Raw genomic sequence first — 16,017 nt, forward strand, 5'->3', positions numbered from 1 at the left:
TCTGGCATGTATCTGTCCAGGCACGTGCAACAACTGGAACACCAACAAAGATGCCTTACTAAAAAGATACAAAGCCTAGACAACATGTCCTATATGGACCCAACTGAAAACTCTCACTATACTTGGAATCCTACAGACTAAGATGTGACTTGTGTCTGACCGATTACTGATAGATTTACTGCACATCAGCTAGTGAAATGTCATTGGAATTACTCAGTCTAGGGATCTAAACCTCTTTTACAACATCAACAGCACAGTTTGGAGGGACAGGTATATACACTTCAGAAAATACCGCTGCTGTGGAACAGACTCGCTGTCTGCATAAAACAAAGTTCATCCTTGTCTATATTCAAGCACAACTTAGATCTGTGGATGGGAAACAAAAAATGTACCCTAGGACTGCCCCATGTACTAGTAATGGACCCATGCATGGGTCATTTCAAATTGTCTATTGTATGATTCCCATTTATTCTCATTGGGGTAGTATATAATTACTGTCCATAGGATGGGTAAGGCCAGTTTATAACCAAATGGGATAAGTTATTTTGAACACAAAAAGGGAAACTGATTAGGCTTAAAATTACCTGCAAGGGGAGCTAGCCTAGTACTTGCTTATGAACCTGTGAACCTATTTGCAGTATGTACATGTAGGAAACAATTTTGCTTCTTATGGAGAGAGGATGGTAAAATGTTTTTTTTTACACATACCTAGATGTGGACAGAGCTTTAGGAATGACTTTATTTACTATGATAGCTGCTACCCCTTGGCTTAGTTTCCTACTTGCTTGATGTGATAGAAACCTGCCCTACCTACCTCCCTATTTCTGTGCAGCTGAGTATCAGTTGGCACCAGCTTCTGTCCTGGATCAACAGATCTAATGGACCTGCCTCAGTCTCCCTTGGGCTCAATCTGACTCACATTTTGGGCCAGTGAGGAGATTGTGGACACTGGTGCAGTGTTGTACTGCTGTCGGCCAGTGTGCCGTAACTCCCACCACCCCGTGTCAACTTTGCAAGCTGTACAGTGAATGCCTTCAGCAAATGCATGTAAAATTGTAGATTGGTTACATTTGAAAGTTTACTGATATATTGCAATCCAAGATGTGATTAGTTCTAGCAAATTCATTTATATAAAAAGTATAAGAAAATGAAGAGCAGCTTTTAACATTGCGTAAACATAATCAAATGATTTGGTAATGGCAGGTTTTTTACAGCAGGTTTGTAGTTTAAAACGAGCATTTCTAGTAGTGCAGTAGAAGAAGAGTGCAGTAGACAACACAGCAGTATAGTAGTAGTAATAATAATATAGAAAGGGTGATGAGACTGAGGAGTGGGAGGAGAGTAGGTCTGAGAGAAGGACGAAGCATATCTGATACTACCATGCAAATCATGTCACCCAGGTGAATTTTCATCCTTTAAGTTTGGCCTTTAGTCTTGTAAAATTTGTAGAAATTACCTTTAAAGAAAAGCTGATGGAGTGTTTTGCAGTATACATAGTTCAAGACCCAGCAGATCCAAATTTCAAGTTAGAAAGTTTGAGCCAGATGAGTGAGAAAGGCTGAGAAGAACAGCCAGCAGCTGTACTTTGTTTTATTTCTAGCAAGTTTTTTTTTTTTTTTTTTTGCCTAGATCAAATGTTATTTGTTTTTCCTAGCTTACCTCCCTGCAGCTGACCATCTACCTGTCCTCATTCATCAAGTCTGCAGGACCCACCTTAATCTGGCCCAGGCTCAACCCAGCCCATGCTCTGGGCCAGTGAAGAGATGGAGGACACTGGTGCAGCAGCAGTGTGCCCTATCTTCACCTCATGGCAGCCTTGCAGGATAATCAGTGGATGCGTTTGAGAGGTATATCCATGCTTCTGTGTATGCACACTCATCCAACCAAGAGATATACTGTCAGCTCACCATGCTGTTACTGCTGCTCTTGCCGTGTACTTAGGCAGCCTCGTATGCCCCTGGATGGATGAGCTGGCATCTTCTGCTCACTCCCATCCTCTTCCTGCCTAGTCTGCTCATGCCACTAGTTGAACATGATTTGTCTGGAGAGCAGTCAGGGCTTTATCCCTCTGTGCCATAGGGCCTTGATTGTTAGGTTTAATTGCTGAGGTGTGAGAAAGATAGGAGTAAGGACTAGGAACTGCATATTACTTTGAAGTGGTGACAACCGTAATATGAAGTCATAGAATGTTGACCTGTGTGGCACCTGTGGTCTCTTATTGAACCTACATTCTAGGAAGTCAAAATTACAGAGGTGTTACAACAAAATACACTTTTTCATGAGTGGTACAATCATACATACTCTGTAAATGGAAGAAGGGTGAATCTAGACGATCATGAAACAGTGCAAGGTTATGTAGTCTGACGTGGAATCTGGACTGCTGAGTGCGGATGAAAAGGGTTAAGATTTGAGGAAATGAAATTAAGTAAAATTTAGCAGTCTTCATTATTACTCACTTGGAAGCTGCCTCTGTAATGCTGCAGAGTAATTACTACATTTACAGAAATGAGGGCTGCAAATCTAGATTCTCTCATCAGAAAAAAATCAGCTCTTAATTAAGATAAGATAAGATGTAAATAGTAGGTGCAGTTTAATTAGAATATAGCATTAACTGGCTTAAACTGCATAAAGTAGAAACTAAATATTCATTTTTAAATGCAGTATAACTTTCATCTTTTCGTCATAAACTTGAAGTAATACTTGCTTAAACTGTGGAATGTATTAGCTATGTACACATTTTCCAAAACATTGTATAAATTGCATCTTGTTCTTCATAATTAAATAAGTAATTCTATGTGGTGATATTTAATGCATAGCTAGAAGCTGAGGTGCAGAAGAAAGAAAATTAGATAATATTGTTTTGAGAGAAATTGCAGAATTTGACTTTGGAAAACAAAGACAAGGAACAGCAACGTTTATAGCAAACAATAGAAAATAAGGTACTGAAGAAGGATTAGTTTAAACAGAACTGTTTCTGTGGAATTGCAGAAGAAACGAAGAGAGACAAAAACATAAGACAGATTTATGGTGAATTTCAGTTAAGAACTAAAATGAAAAGGTTCATGGGTCAATTATTTAATGGCAAAAAAATAACTAACAGGAAGGCATTTGGGACATGGTAACGTAATGGAGAAGGAGGAGAGACTCATCATAGTGCACAGTGAGTTATGATGGTATTACTTAAAGATGGCATGTGCACAGGATTAGAAAGGATGGTGGGGGCTTAAAGCATAATATGATGTACAGAATCTACTGCTTACAGTTATCTGACTGAGTAGGACCACAAGTGAATGAATATATGCTTGCCTAAAAATTAAACTCTGATCAGACTCACTCTGACATCTGAAGAAATTTTTGCTAATTTTGCTAATTCTCTGTCTGATACCGAAATTAGTTGAAAGCAAGGTTAGAAAGAATTTGATGGAGGGAAGAAAATATGAAGCAAAGTGACTAAAGGAAGAGGACAACTTTTACAGAGCTGGACTATGAGGTATACTTTGTAGACCCCAAGGGCTTCTAATCTTTTGTAATTTAAAAATGCGTAGACTTTTGATGTATGTTTACAAGGTCTAAAAGTATGTGAGAACCTACCTCAGGTCCCATTGCAACTGATAATTTTTCTTGTACTTTACTCACACTGCGGGCAGGGATTCTAACTATATGTTGTGTCAATTAAACTTCGTGCTTGTGTCCGAGTAGTTTCTCCCCCTCCCATGTAATGTCTGAGACTGGTTGAACCAAGTTTATAAAAGTTACAGGTGACATTTTTGAATCGCATTGCAGCTGTCCGTGTCCCTCAGCGTTGTGCGCCCTTAACGCAAGTATTCTAAAAGACTAATATATGTGCTGCACTTAACTTGATGCTAGATGGTCTGTACTTAAATTGATGCTTTAAATGCTGAATTGATGTTTTAGAGACAGTACTGAGAGTGAAATAGTCCAGTAACCGCCTCTACAATCTTGCAATTAGATTTCTGTTAGTTGTGTAATTATAAACTGCAACGTTTGCTTATATTATTAAGTAAAGGAACAGCATAGATACTGGTACAGTCCGATATCTTCCCATAGAGTCTTGCGACTAACTTTTTGTTAATTCTTGTTATTAAATCACTGCACTTTACCTGTATTATTAAGTAAAGAAACAGCATTGCTACAAAATAGCCTGGTGCTGTTCTTTAGAAGTCTAGCAACTAATTTATGCAACTTGTTCTAATATTAAACAGCAACATTTTAATTATACTTTTAAGTTAAAGAAACAGCAATGGTAGTAAAGGGGTCCAATGTTTGCCTCTAGAGTTTTAAAATTCCATAACCATGTAATGTTAAGTTTTGTTAACATATTAGTACATGTTCTGAGGACTAAAGGGTACATAGTGTGAAGAACACAAGTGTATATTTGTGTGATGTTCCTTATTGCAGTTGTAATAGTTTGTTGTATATTGTTTATTGCTGAATCCCTCTAGCTGCTTCTCTTCTCTATCTCTTTTTAGTAGCTACACAGTATACAGTGTCTGAACTCTGTATCCCTCGCTCCACTCTGACTGTGGCTAGTGTTTCCCACAGAAAACCGCAAACCAGTAAACAAGGAAAAACAAATAAGAGGCAGTCCCTGCTAAGATGTTAATGTAGGGCTGTTCAAACCAACTTCATACTAGTAAATTCTAACTTTGTTTGTGATAAACCATCACTTCTGAAGTGGTGCTCAACTGTGATACCATAATGGGTGAGCACTCTGCAGGAAGGACAGCTGCTGCTTTTCCTTTCACCTTGAGGGCCTCCGTTGTAAATTCAGTCCCGTAAGATTTTTTCACTAGTAGTCAATATTCGGACTCTCAGCTAGTGCACCCAAGAATTAGCAAAAAGTCCTGCAGTATATAACATTCTTATTTTAGATGGACACAATTTAAAAATGTGTAGACTTTAGATATACGTTTACAAGGTCTAAAAGAGTGTGAGAACCTATCTCAGATCCCATTGCAATTGATAATTTTCTTGTGCTTTACTCACACTGTGGGCAGGGAATCTACTCACCTACCTTATTCCTAAATCCCACTCACCCCCACAACTTCTACATTTGTAGATAAAGACAAACACAGCCCAGGTCCAATTAGCCAATCACATCATCTAAACCATCTAATCACCAATTTTAACCACTACTACTCAATTTTCCTGTAACAAAGTAATCAATACCTCCCCTAAGAAGCTTCTCATTCTATTTAACATGCACCTTCTATCTCTTACACACTCATTACTATACTCTACCCTTAGTAGAGCTAAAATGTTACACATACACATACTTCTGCTCAGCCTGCTCACTACAACCTTCTGAATTACCTCCTACCATAATCTACAAGTCACATATATTTTCTCTCTCATAAAACCAATCAACATTCCAACAGTCACCATCTCCCATGATATTGTAATATCACCACACCTGTATAATTCCTACAGAGAGCTCTTTTCACTTAAATACACTTGCACACAGTTAGTTGCCTCACATCTACTATGCAAATATGCTAAACTGCGACCGAAACTGTATCACTTATTTCTGTTCAAATTGTCTATACTTAATCTAGGAGGGGGACATGCATCCAAATCCAGGCCCTGAACTCCAACAGACTCCCCATCCACCTGGACATTCTGTCCTAAACCTCTTCAATCACCCACAAAATGGCTCTGATCTCCTAATCATAAACATGAATCTAAGAAGAATTCTTAACAAAATCCATGATTTTCACCATGCCCTCTCCCTATACCCCCCAGATATTGTAGTATTAACCGAAACCTGGTTAAAACACATATTAAAGACAGCAAAACCCTAACCCAAGGATACAATATCCTTAGACTTGACAGGGCTCATAAACATGGTGGCATCATAGCCATTATCTACAAGGATAAACTTACCCTGGAACGTATAGAAAGCAACCCTCCTGATAACGGATTCAGAAATACTAGTCTCCCGTCTCCAGCTAAACACTAACAAAAGCATTATCATTGTAGCAGCTTATACCCCCCCCCCCCCTCCAGTGAAATACCTCCATAATCCAAAACCTTCTTTGCTGGGCTGGTTCAACATTTAACCAAGAAACAATTATCCTAGGAGGTTTTAACCTAGACTGCTCCACCTGCACCTCTGATAACCCAGCCAACTTCATTAATCTCTATGGTTTCTCTCAAGTAATCTGCTCCTCAACCAAAATCAGCAAGCACAGTAACAAACATTCCATCCTGGAGTGGACACTTACTAACAGGCCCTCCCACTCTGGCTGCCTCTCAGACAATCTTATTGACCATGTGCCCACCTGTCTTCTCCGACACAGAATATGCCCTACAAAGAACATCACATATGGTTATATCCGCAGAAAAATAAGTTTTGCCTCCGAAATCTTTAACTCCCAGCTAAAACAATGTGACTAGACCCCCTCTAAAACTTCTCCAGTTAGACAATGTGACCCAGTACTTTAATGATAAATTCCTCAAAACCCTTGACAGTATAGCACCCTCTTAGGAAAATTTGTGTAAAATCCAAACCAGTCATATGGCTAAAAAAATCAAAAAGATGCAAAACTGCTCATGAAACAAAGAGATAAAGGCTCCTGGTCACACTTATCAAATATCCAAAGACCAAACTTCCCTTCTAAAATATCCCCAGTTAAGAAATCTAGCCAAAAAAAAAAAAAACACAAACAAATCAAAAATGACAAAAAAAAAATCATACTATACAGTAATCCAACAAAAACATCAAAACAACCCACGGAAATTATGGGGCACCATAAAATAACTCTTAAACCCAGAACAAGGCACTTCCCCAACCCCTACCTCCCCAAATACCAACGAGACAATAGCTACCCAGTATAACTCACTTCATAAGTTCAAAACTGTCCCTAGTAAATACCCCACCAATTGTTCCCTCTAGTTCTTCTCTACTCAAGTCTTTCTCTGTTAGACTAATCTAAACTAGTTCCATAAATAAACTCCTACACAAACTAAAACCTACATCACTTGCTGCAGACCTGCTTCCCAATTAATTTCTTAAGTTGGCAGCAGACTCCATCTCATTTCCAGTCTCCATACTAATCAACACTTCTGTCTCTGAAGAATATGTTCCCAAACTTTGGAAAATCTCTCATATCATCCCCTATATAAAGGAAGGTCATCTTTAGAATTTCAATCTATAGGCCAACTGCAGTACTATACCCCCTAGCCAAATTCTCGAAAAATGCATACAATCACAACTCCTACCCTCTCTGCTAAACAACAACTTTGTCTCCATCTCCCAGCATGGTTTTAGACCAAAACACAGTATGACAACCACTCTTATAAGCTTCATAGACAGTCAGCCAGCTAAGAAACAATGACTAGTCATATCATCTATATTCCTTGACACGTCTAAGGCTTTTGATACAATATCCCATCAAAAACTGCTCAATGAACTAGCTGCCTTAAACCTGTACCATTCAACCATTTTATGGTTTCACGCCAGTAAGCAGTCAAGTGGCAAAATGAGATCTTGTCCCTATGAGGGTCTATTCATGAGCCACTACTTTTTACTATTTTCACCAATAAACTCAGTACTGTCACCCATCTAGCTGCTGTTTTACAATAATCCGATGATTCCTCCCTCATCTGTGCAGCTCCCTCCCTTCCTGAGCTTCTGTCTAGAACCCAAAGATCCCTTACAGACATACAACAGTATCTTTCTGATAACAAACTCATACTTAACCCAAACAAGACAAAACTAATGCTATTCTCAAATAACAAAATGTCTGAGCCCCCCTCCTCTTTTATCATCCACTTCTCTAACAATACCAGAATTGAACCTGTTGACCATACCAAACTGCTAGGGATAACAATTGACAACTCCCTAAAATATGACAAACACATAGCCCTATCCATCAAAAAGGTCCACATCAACCTTGGCTCACTGTACAGAGCCAATCCATTCCTCACTCATACCTCCAGACAGTCTATAGCCAGGCCGCATCTACTATCCACTCTGCTGTATGCCTCCCCCATTTTTATAAACCTTAGAAAATCAGACCTAAATAAATTAGAAGCCTGCTGCAATAAAATAGCTGGATTTGCTACTAACCTCCCTAATAGATCACAGCACTGCTCAGCTCTCCACCAGCTAAAGTGGATTGAATTAACAAATCTTCTGTCTCTCAGTCAACTTACAGTTACCCACACCATTATTCACCAACCAGACAACTGCCCTGCCCTCAGAAACGTAATTCGGCCTTACTGTAATAGTAGATCCCTGCAGTTATCCAACAAATTTCTACTAAAGGTCACTAAAGCCAGCAATAGTTTTGGGGATTCCCTGTTCTCCAACCAAATATCAAAGACCCGGAACTCCATTTCCTAACATATACCCAACACTGCAAACTCTTCCAAATTCAAACTGATCCTCAAGAACACCTAATCAGTAAGTGGCTCTGCTCCTGCACTACCCCAGAATGACCTTTTCCTTGCTCTGTATAGCACCACACTGACCTAGCTTATAAGTTTTTACATTCAGTATAAATCAAGCCTGCTCTCTCTCTTTACTACCTTCCTATATATATATTTACATAAAAACTCAATGACTATTTATTATGTAGTACAGAAGTCTGATTTGTGACTTTATTCATGTCACTCAACACACCCGTTAGTTGACCCAGTAGTGAGGGACTAAAGGACATGCACAGATAGTAATCTAGCCTTTGATCATCACATGTCTACAGTGGTGAGGAAATCATTCTATGTTGTGCAACTTAGGTAGGTAACAAAGGTATGGCATCTAAGTCCAAGGAAGTCCTTGTCCCACTGTATTTGGCATTCATCAGACCTATCATTGAGTACAATGCCCCCCTTTGGTATGTACCTAACCAGGCATATTCAACAACTGGAAAGTCCACAGACGTTCCTCACTAAAAGAATACAAGGGCATAAGTAATGTGTCCTATGCAGACAGCCTCAAGGTCCTTTCTCTGTATTCTGTCTGCAACAGGCTTTTGAGGGGAGATCTGTGCCTGGCATACAGAGCATTGTTGGACCCCACTCTTGACCTCCTGCATATCCACAAAACACACAGCACCAGAATTACCCATCCTAAAGACTTAAAACCTTGCCTGTGATATAAATAGGATCTGCTGGAGAGATAGGTATGTATCCCAGAGACTACCCCGTCTATGGAATAAGTTCCCCATCCATGTGAAGCAGAGTTCCTCCCTAACCCAATTCAAGTGCAACTTGGACAATTGGATGGGAAACCAGCAATTCATCCGTGGTTTGGCACCTGTGTCTCTAATGGACAGAGGTAACTTGTAAATGGTTCATCTTTCAGGTCCATGCTTACACTTATCAAGGGTATTAGAACTTGTCAGAGATTTGGGATGCATGGCTAGGCTTAAAAAGGCCCTTGTGGTCGTTAGCCTAGTAAACACCTATGAACCTATAAATTACCATGTTGTATCTAAGTCCATTCTTACTTCAGCTCATATGTTAACTTTTTTACCTGTGCCTTATATATTTTTTTCTGTTTTGATACTATATAACAAACATTACCATTAGAGAACCTGTATTAGTGACTTATGTGTTACCTTTCTACATGTCATTTTAAAAATATTTTTTGTAATGGAGCTTTTCTTTTTGGGCCTCCCCTGAAAATGGGCTTTTGGCCCAGTCAGACACTCTCAGTAAACAAATGTAAAATAAATTAATAAAATAAAATACATTTTTATGAACACTTTTGCACACTGTTTTACTAATACTGTATAATTTTCAGTCAAACTGCCCCCTTACTTTCACAGTATTGTTTATCTTGATAGTAGCCCATTTTACTCCTGAAAATGTTCCCTGGATTTGGTGACCAGTGTGTTTAGTAAAATACATGTAAAATATAAATTAAATGTCTGACCAGAGTGATCAAAATTCATGTATGCCTATTTGCTTTTTTCTCATTGTTTTTATTGCTCTGTCAGTAATTAAGTGAAATATTCTGTGAAATGTAGCTGTCATGAATGTAAATTTTACAACAGGACCAGGTAAACAGGGTAGAAATTAGAAAATGTATGTGAAAACTTAATCTTGTGTTTCACAGGCAGAGATGGAGCGGGCTCTTTTACAAGGAGAGCGTGAATCTGAAATGGAACAAATTGCACAGGAACACATCATAGTAGGACAGCTGGAAGAGAAGCTCACAGAACTGGAACTCGGAATCCAACAGGAGAAGGACAAGGTAAAATACTCAGGCTTCTAGTGGAATGTTTACTTGTAGAGGATATTTGATAAAAGCATGTCAGATATATATATTTTGTCATCAGACAGTGACCTTTTAACATTTTAGTGGTAAAGCCATAAGTAAGGGTAAGAGAGGCTTATAGCTACAGTTAAGTTGTTTATCACATGCTTGTCTATTACAAAAGGAATTTCTACATGAATCATGATACATTTGCATTCTAAGCTAATTCTGATTTATTGGTATGCAGACAGTTTCTGTAGATTTGCTGTGTATAGCTCTTACTAGCTGGAATGTGTGACTTCAGATAAATAAAAACTGCAGAAATGCCTGTCCTGAACTTAACTAGTCAGATAAATTCAGTATCGTGTTCATGTAGAGATTAATAAAACATGGTAACCACTCTATTTTTGACACAAAGTGAATGTTTGTTTAGTGTAAAAGTTGAAATCTATGCGGTTAAGTAATATGATGATACCAGAAGCTACAGAAGTCTTGAATTTAGTATCAACCATCCACCATCCCTATACCCATAGTTTCTGTTTGGTTCATAACCCTGTTGTAACTATGAACCATAGTTATTCTCACCACTAGTAGAAACAAATAGTGCAGAAGACTGTAGTAAGAGCTAAATATTGCTTCTGTACACAGAACATTTTGAAATGTGTCATTTCCTAGGGAGTACAATTGCATTGGATGCATTATATTTTGTGGATTGGCACGTTATTGCCTGCCAGTTAAGGGTATAACGTGTAGTTCAATGGAAAAGGGTATAATTTTGTTTCACTTGGGAGACTTTCACAAGTAACTGCTTTAAGTGCGGGGTACTCCCCTGTAGAAAAAATTGGGAGTTACATTCTGCCACCTTGACTGTGGATCATCTGAGTGTGGTTAAAATACTTTAGTAGCCCAGCATCTTCTGCATGCATCCGTCACTAGCAGTCAGACACAAAGGATAACAGGACATAATAGAACATATTTTAAAGGGCAAATACTGTTGCAGCTTTACAAAGCTAGCAGTTCTGAGAATTGCTTAACCTTTCACAGAGGTAATTGTTTTGTGCATTACCATGTCATGTCTAAAGCAGAACTAGAGATGTACAGAGGCAGCAGAGCAAATATACTTGGTCCATTGTGGTGAGAAAAATAGTAAGTCATTTTATAGGCAGGAGTGAGATTTGCACCAAAAAAAAAGAAAACAATTTCCAAAATGCATCATAAGTGGAAGAACAGTCTGATTTTTATAGAGCACTTTATGTGGGGATTTTAGAGATGGATGGCTCATAGCTCACTAAGACGCAGTTGGACAATTGTATGCGATACAAATGTTAAATGTCTGAAATGGCAAAACATTACAAAGCAGAACACTAAACAGCCTGAAATAAAATGGGACTCATTTAATATTCAACATTTAGATCACTGTTACAGTATTCTAAGATAAATGTTATGTCCTTGCTTAGGATGTGACCCCCAGGCAGCATTCAAAGCTTTAGGGCACATTCCATATGCTCAAATTGCCGGTGGCATGGGCAGAAATGTGTAAGAGGCAGCTTGTATGCTAAAAGCTTCCGAATTTTCTTACAGACAGACTGCTTCATCTCTGTGGGTTTCGTGGATTTGACAATTGGCTAGCAATCCTTTCAAAGCTGAGCAGATAAGACATGCATCTGGAGCATTTCTCCCCGGACCTCCAGTGAAAACAGGCTCTGTGGAACCTAGTCGGACTTTTCTGGTCAACAAATGTTAAATAAATAAAGTCCCCTCAGGAAAATCTTCCGCTATGTCATGTTTCTGTGAAAAATGTTTTTTGTGTGACTTTTATTATATTATGCTTGGAGATTGTCATATTGCTGATGAGATTTTTACTTATGTAATACTTGTGTGACAGAACTGTGTAAAATATATTTTTATTGGCATAGTCTATCTGTTTGTGCAAAGTAATTGTGTGGGGGGCAGGATTTGGTGCTTTTAGAAACTGTCACAGAAAATTTTACCACAAAACATTCATTTTCCTATCAGAAGGTCTCTAGACTCAGGCTGCCCTAGCACTTGTGAGGTCTCCTTCCCTTCATGAACATGGAGCATTTGTTGGGTGGTTCTTGCTTCCCCTGCCTGCTTGAGGAAGAAAGTTGTTAGGGAGTCATTGTGTGTGTGTGTCTGTCTGGCTCCAACACTGCTACAGTTGCTGGTGGGTGACTCTGCTGTGGCTAAAACTGTTTTTTCGGGTCATCCCTTTTTTTGTTCCTGGTCCCTCTGGTGTAGTTCCTTGGGAAGCCACTAAGGACCAAGAGATTGGCAAGTCCTCTGTGGCTGTTGGGTTGACCTCACAGGCAAAGGAAACCACTCTTGTTGGGTTCTTGGGAAAGCAGTGGGTGAAGATGAAGTGCCCGATTCCCGGGCTCATGCTCCTGTCATAGGTTGGTTCTTTTCCAAAGCATCTTCCAGGAAAAAAAAGCAGAAACTTAAAATGTTTCTTCTCCTGTCTCTTTAGTTTTATAGACAGGGAAGATTTGGTAATGGATTAATCTCTCTCTCTGTGCTGTTAATATATTAAATCCTGATTCCCCACTACATTCTGGTAGAGAGAGAGAGAGAGAGAGAGAGAGAGAGACAAGATTTTTCTCATAGTCTGAAAATGGTTTCCAATCAGATGAGTAGAGAGAGAAGGGGGAGTGTGGTTCTTCAGTTAATTCTCCTTAAGCTGAAGATTCTGATTCTGAGAAGTTTTTCTTCCTATTTCCCTCCAGAAAATGCATAATTTTCTGATACTATTAACAAATAAGTGAATTATTTCAATGGTAGCAGAATATAAGTATTATGATGTGTTATAACTAGAGTTTCCTCAGCCTGCAGCTGTTTCTTCTGTGTTGTCTTCCTTTGAGGAAGCCTTCTTAACAGCTTGTTGTGTCTGACGGTCAGCTCCTGCCCCTAAAAAGTCTCTTGGGTTATATTAAAGTACTTTAGACTCACAAATTCTTGTTCTGTAACTCCATATCAGATCCTGCAGTGTTGTCTTAATTTGAGCTTCTACTACCAAGTATATTGTGAATTTTGACCCCATTTCCTCTGACAAGGATGGGAAAGCTTTTGATAGATTTGGGAAGAGAATGTATTTGTCTGCTACTTTAATTTTCAGAATTTTGAACTGACAGGCTCACATGTTAATTTTTTACTGGCTTCTTTTGAGAACATGATGTAGTTAACTGTTAACCTTCCTACTGCTTTAAATACCGTTACTATGTCTACTTCTCAGGTAACCAGTACTTTGAAGTGCTCTTCTGATTCTACTGATGCTGTTTCCAGAGCAGCTGTTACTGGTTCAGTTATGAAAATACTTTATTGGTTACATTCTCAAAACCTACCAGAAGATGAGATTCTAATTCTCGTGGGCAAAGATGTGTTATTTGGGTCCTCTGCTGCTGAGGTCCTTAAAGAAATTGATGAGAGAGGGAAACTGACTCAAGGTGTCACTCCAGTTTTCAACCTTCTTTTTCAAAAGTTCAGTAAAAACCTTCCTTTGTTTTAGGAACTTTGTTCCTGTTCTAGGAAACAGAGTAAGCAGTCTCAGACAAGTTCAAACAAGCAAAATCTAAAAATGCAGTAGCAGTAAGGCTCAAAGAAAAAATAGGGGCCTCCCAGAGCTAAGGGCAGTCCAAAAAACTTGGAATGACTATTTGCCTCTTCTAGCCTCTCTTCTTTCACACCCTGGCAATCCTTCAAATCTCTTCCTCAGTCTAGGCCACCATCCTCCACAGTGATATCAGTTTATTTGAGACAAGTGGGTTCTGAGACTTATCTGTCAGAGGGGTACAGATGGCATTTGGAATCTCTTCCCCTTTTTCAAGGGGTTCCTCATCATCTTGCAAACCAGACTTCCTTGATTTCTTTAATTTTAGAGCAAATGTTGGCTTAGGGGGGTGATAAAACCTATGTCCTCAGATCAAATGGGCAAAAGTTTTTATTCAGAGATGTTTCTGGTACCAAAGAAAGAGGGAACTTGAAGACCACAATAGACATATCTCTTTTTTTCAGTCTTTTTTTAAGATTCCAAAATTTAAAATGCAACTTAATGGTTAACAGTCGACCTAAAAGATGCTTATAATCACATTCTCATTTGTAAGGAATTCATTTTTTAAAGGTGTGTGTGTGTGTGTGTGTGTGTGTGTGTGTGTGTGTGTGTGTGTGTGTGTGTGTGTGTCCATCTTACCCTTGATTTGTCCACTGTGCCAAGTGTGTGTACAAAGTGCTTGGCTTCAGTGATTGCTAACTGCAGACTTCAAGACATTCACATATTTCCAAATTGGAATGATTGTCATATGTTTGCAGACACATTTTTCCAATTGTCAGGATTCTCTGACATGGGCCATGAAGCTGCTGCTCAGTCTGGGGATTCAAATGAACTTGCAGAATTCATCTCTCATCCTTTCCCAGTCAGTAGTTTTTTCCTGCGATGTCTTCTAGATTCACCCCTAGGGATAGCTTTTCTTCCACTGGACAAAGGAGAACAGTGCAAGGAAATCTTCCTGGATTTGTCCAGCCAATCTCCGGCTTCTGCAAGGGAATTTCTCAGGATTATGGGATTCTCATGAATCCCTTAGCCAGACTTCACATGAGAAGAATTCACTAGAACCTCAGATCATTGCCCTTTATCTTTTCAGATTCCAGTTCTGGGTTTGTCCAAAGAAACTTACTTTGGTAGCTGTACCAATTATCTCTTCATCTGTGTCTCCCCTTCTTCTTCAGTCTCCTTTTTAGTCTGTCACAACAGCTACTTTAGACTTTGCTTGGGGAGCAGTCTGAAAAGGGGTGAAAGTGCAAGGTCTGTGGTACTCCAGAGACAGATGAAAACACAAATGTCCAGGAGATGTCGGCAATTATCAATGCGTTAAAAGCCTTTAATCATTTCTGGTCCCCAGTATCTCTGGAAGCTATTACAGACAACACCACAGTGATGTGGTGCATAAACAAACAAGGGGTTACCAGATCTTTTCCCCTTTGCAGACTTGCTGTGATTGCCTGGGAGGTAACAATTCAGCCCAGCCTGAATCTTCAGGCTTTGTATATTCAGTCAGAGCAAAATCATGTAGCAGACAAGATGAGCAGGAGTGGGACAGACCCTCACAAAACCCATGTGTTTTCCAGAAATTGATCCAGCTGTGGAGAACACTTGACATAGATCCATTTGCCTCATTTTAAAACAAACAGTTAAAGAATTTCTATTCCAGACTTCCTTGCAGACAGGCCTAGAAGACAGATGCCTTCTCATTCCCATGGCCAGTGATGTTCCTGTATTCCTTTTCACCCTTTCCATTAATACCCAAAGTAGTCCAAAGATTGCGGTGGTGGTATCCTTCTGGCCCAGGCAACAGTGGTCATGTCTTCTTTTTAATTTGGCCAAGAGCAGTTATCACACGATTCTTCACAGACTGGATTTGCTCACACAAAACAGGGATACTTTGATATACCCCTGTCTAGAAACTCTTCACCTGACTGCTTAGATGACAGACTTTTGATACCTTTTAGGCATTTTTGAGGAGGTGCAGCAGGTACTCAGCAGGTATTAAAGGAGCTGAGAAAACTTGGTAATAGAAAAATCATTTATATATATATATATATATATATATATATATATATATATATATATATACACACACACAAGTGAAAAGCATTTCTATTTTTTGTCAGTAAAAGAACCAGGATCCTTTTCTAGCCCGTTTGCTTCTGGTTTTTGACTGTTTACATGAGTTACTAAAATGGCATATTCCTCTATCAAGGTACATTTGTTGGTCATTTCT

General features: G+C 39.1%; 1 protein-coding gene across 8 annotated transcripts in view; it reads left to right on the plus strand.

The window, feature by feature from the left end:
* PHLDB1 (pleckstrin homology like domain family B member 1) overlaps positions 1 to 16,017 on the plus strand; it is a 2,201,164-nt gene that overhangs the window by 1,390,061 nt on the left and 795,086 nt on the right. For all 8 annotated transcript variants that reach the window (XM_044080920.1, XM_044080921.1, XM_044080924.1 and 5 more), the window contains one exon: positions 10,085 to 10,222. In XM_044080920.1, coding sequence (XP_043936855.1) covers positions 10,085 to 10,222 — 138 coding nt within the window. The remainder of the gene's footprint in view (positions 1 to 10,084; positions 10,223 to 16,017) is intronic.

This window comes from Protopterus annectens, chromosome 8.part0 (assembly GCF_019279795.1).
Source record: "Protopterus annectens isolate FY-2018-M chromosome 8.part0, PAN1.0, whole genome shotgun sequence".
NCBI classification, from domain to species: domain Eukaryota; kingdom Metazoa; phylum Chordata; order Ceratodontiformes; family Protopteridae; genus Protopterus; species Protopterus annectens.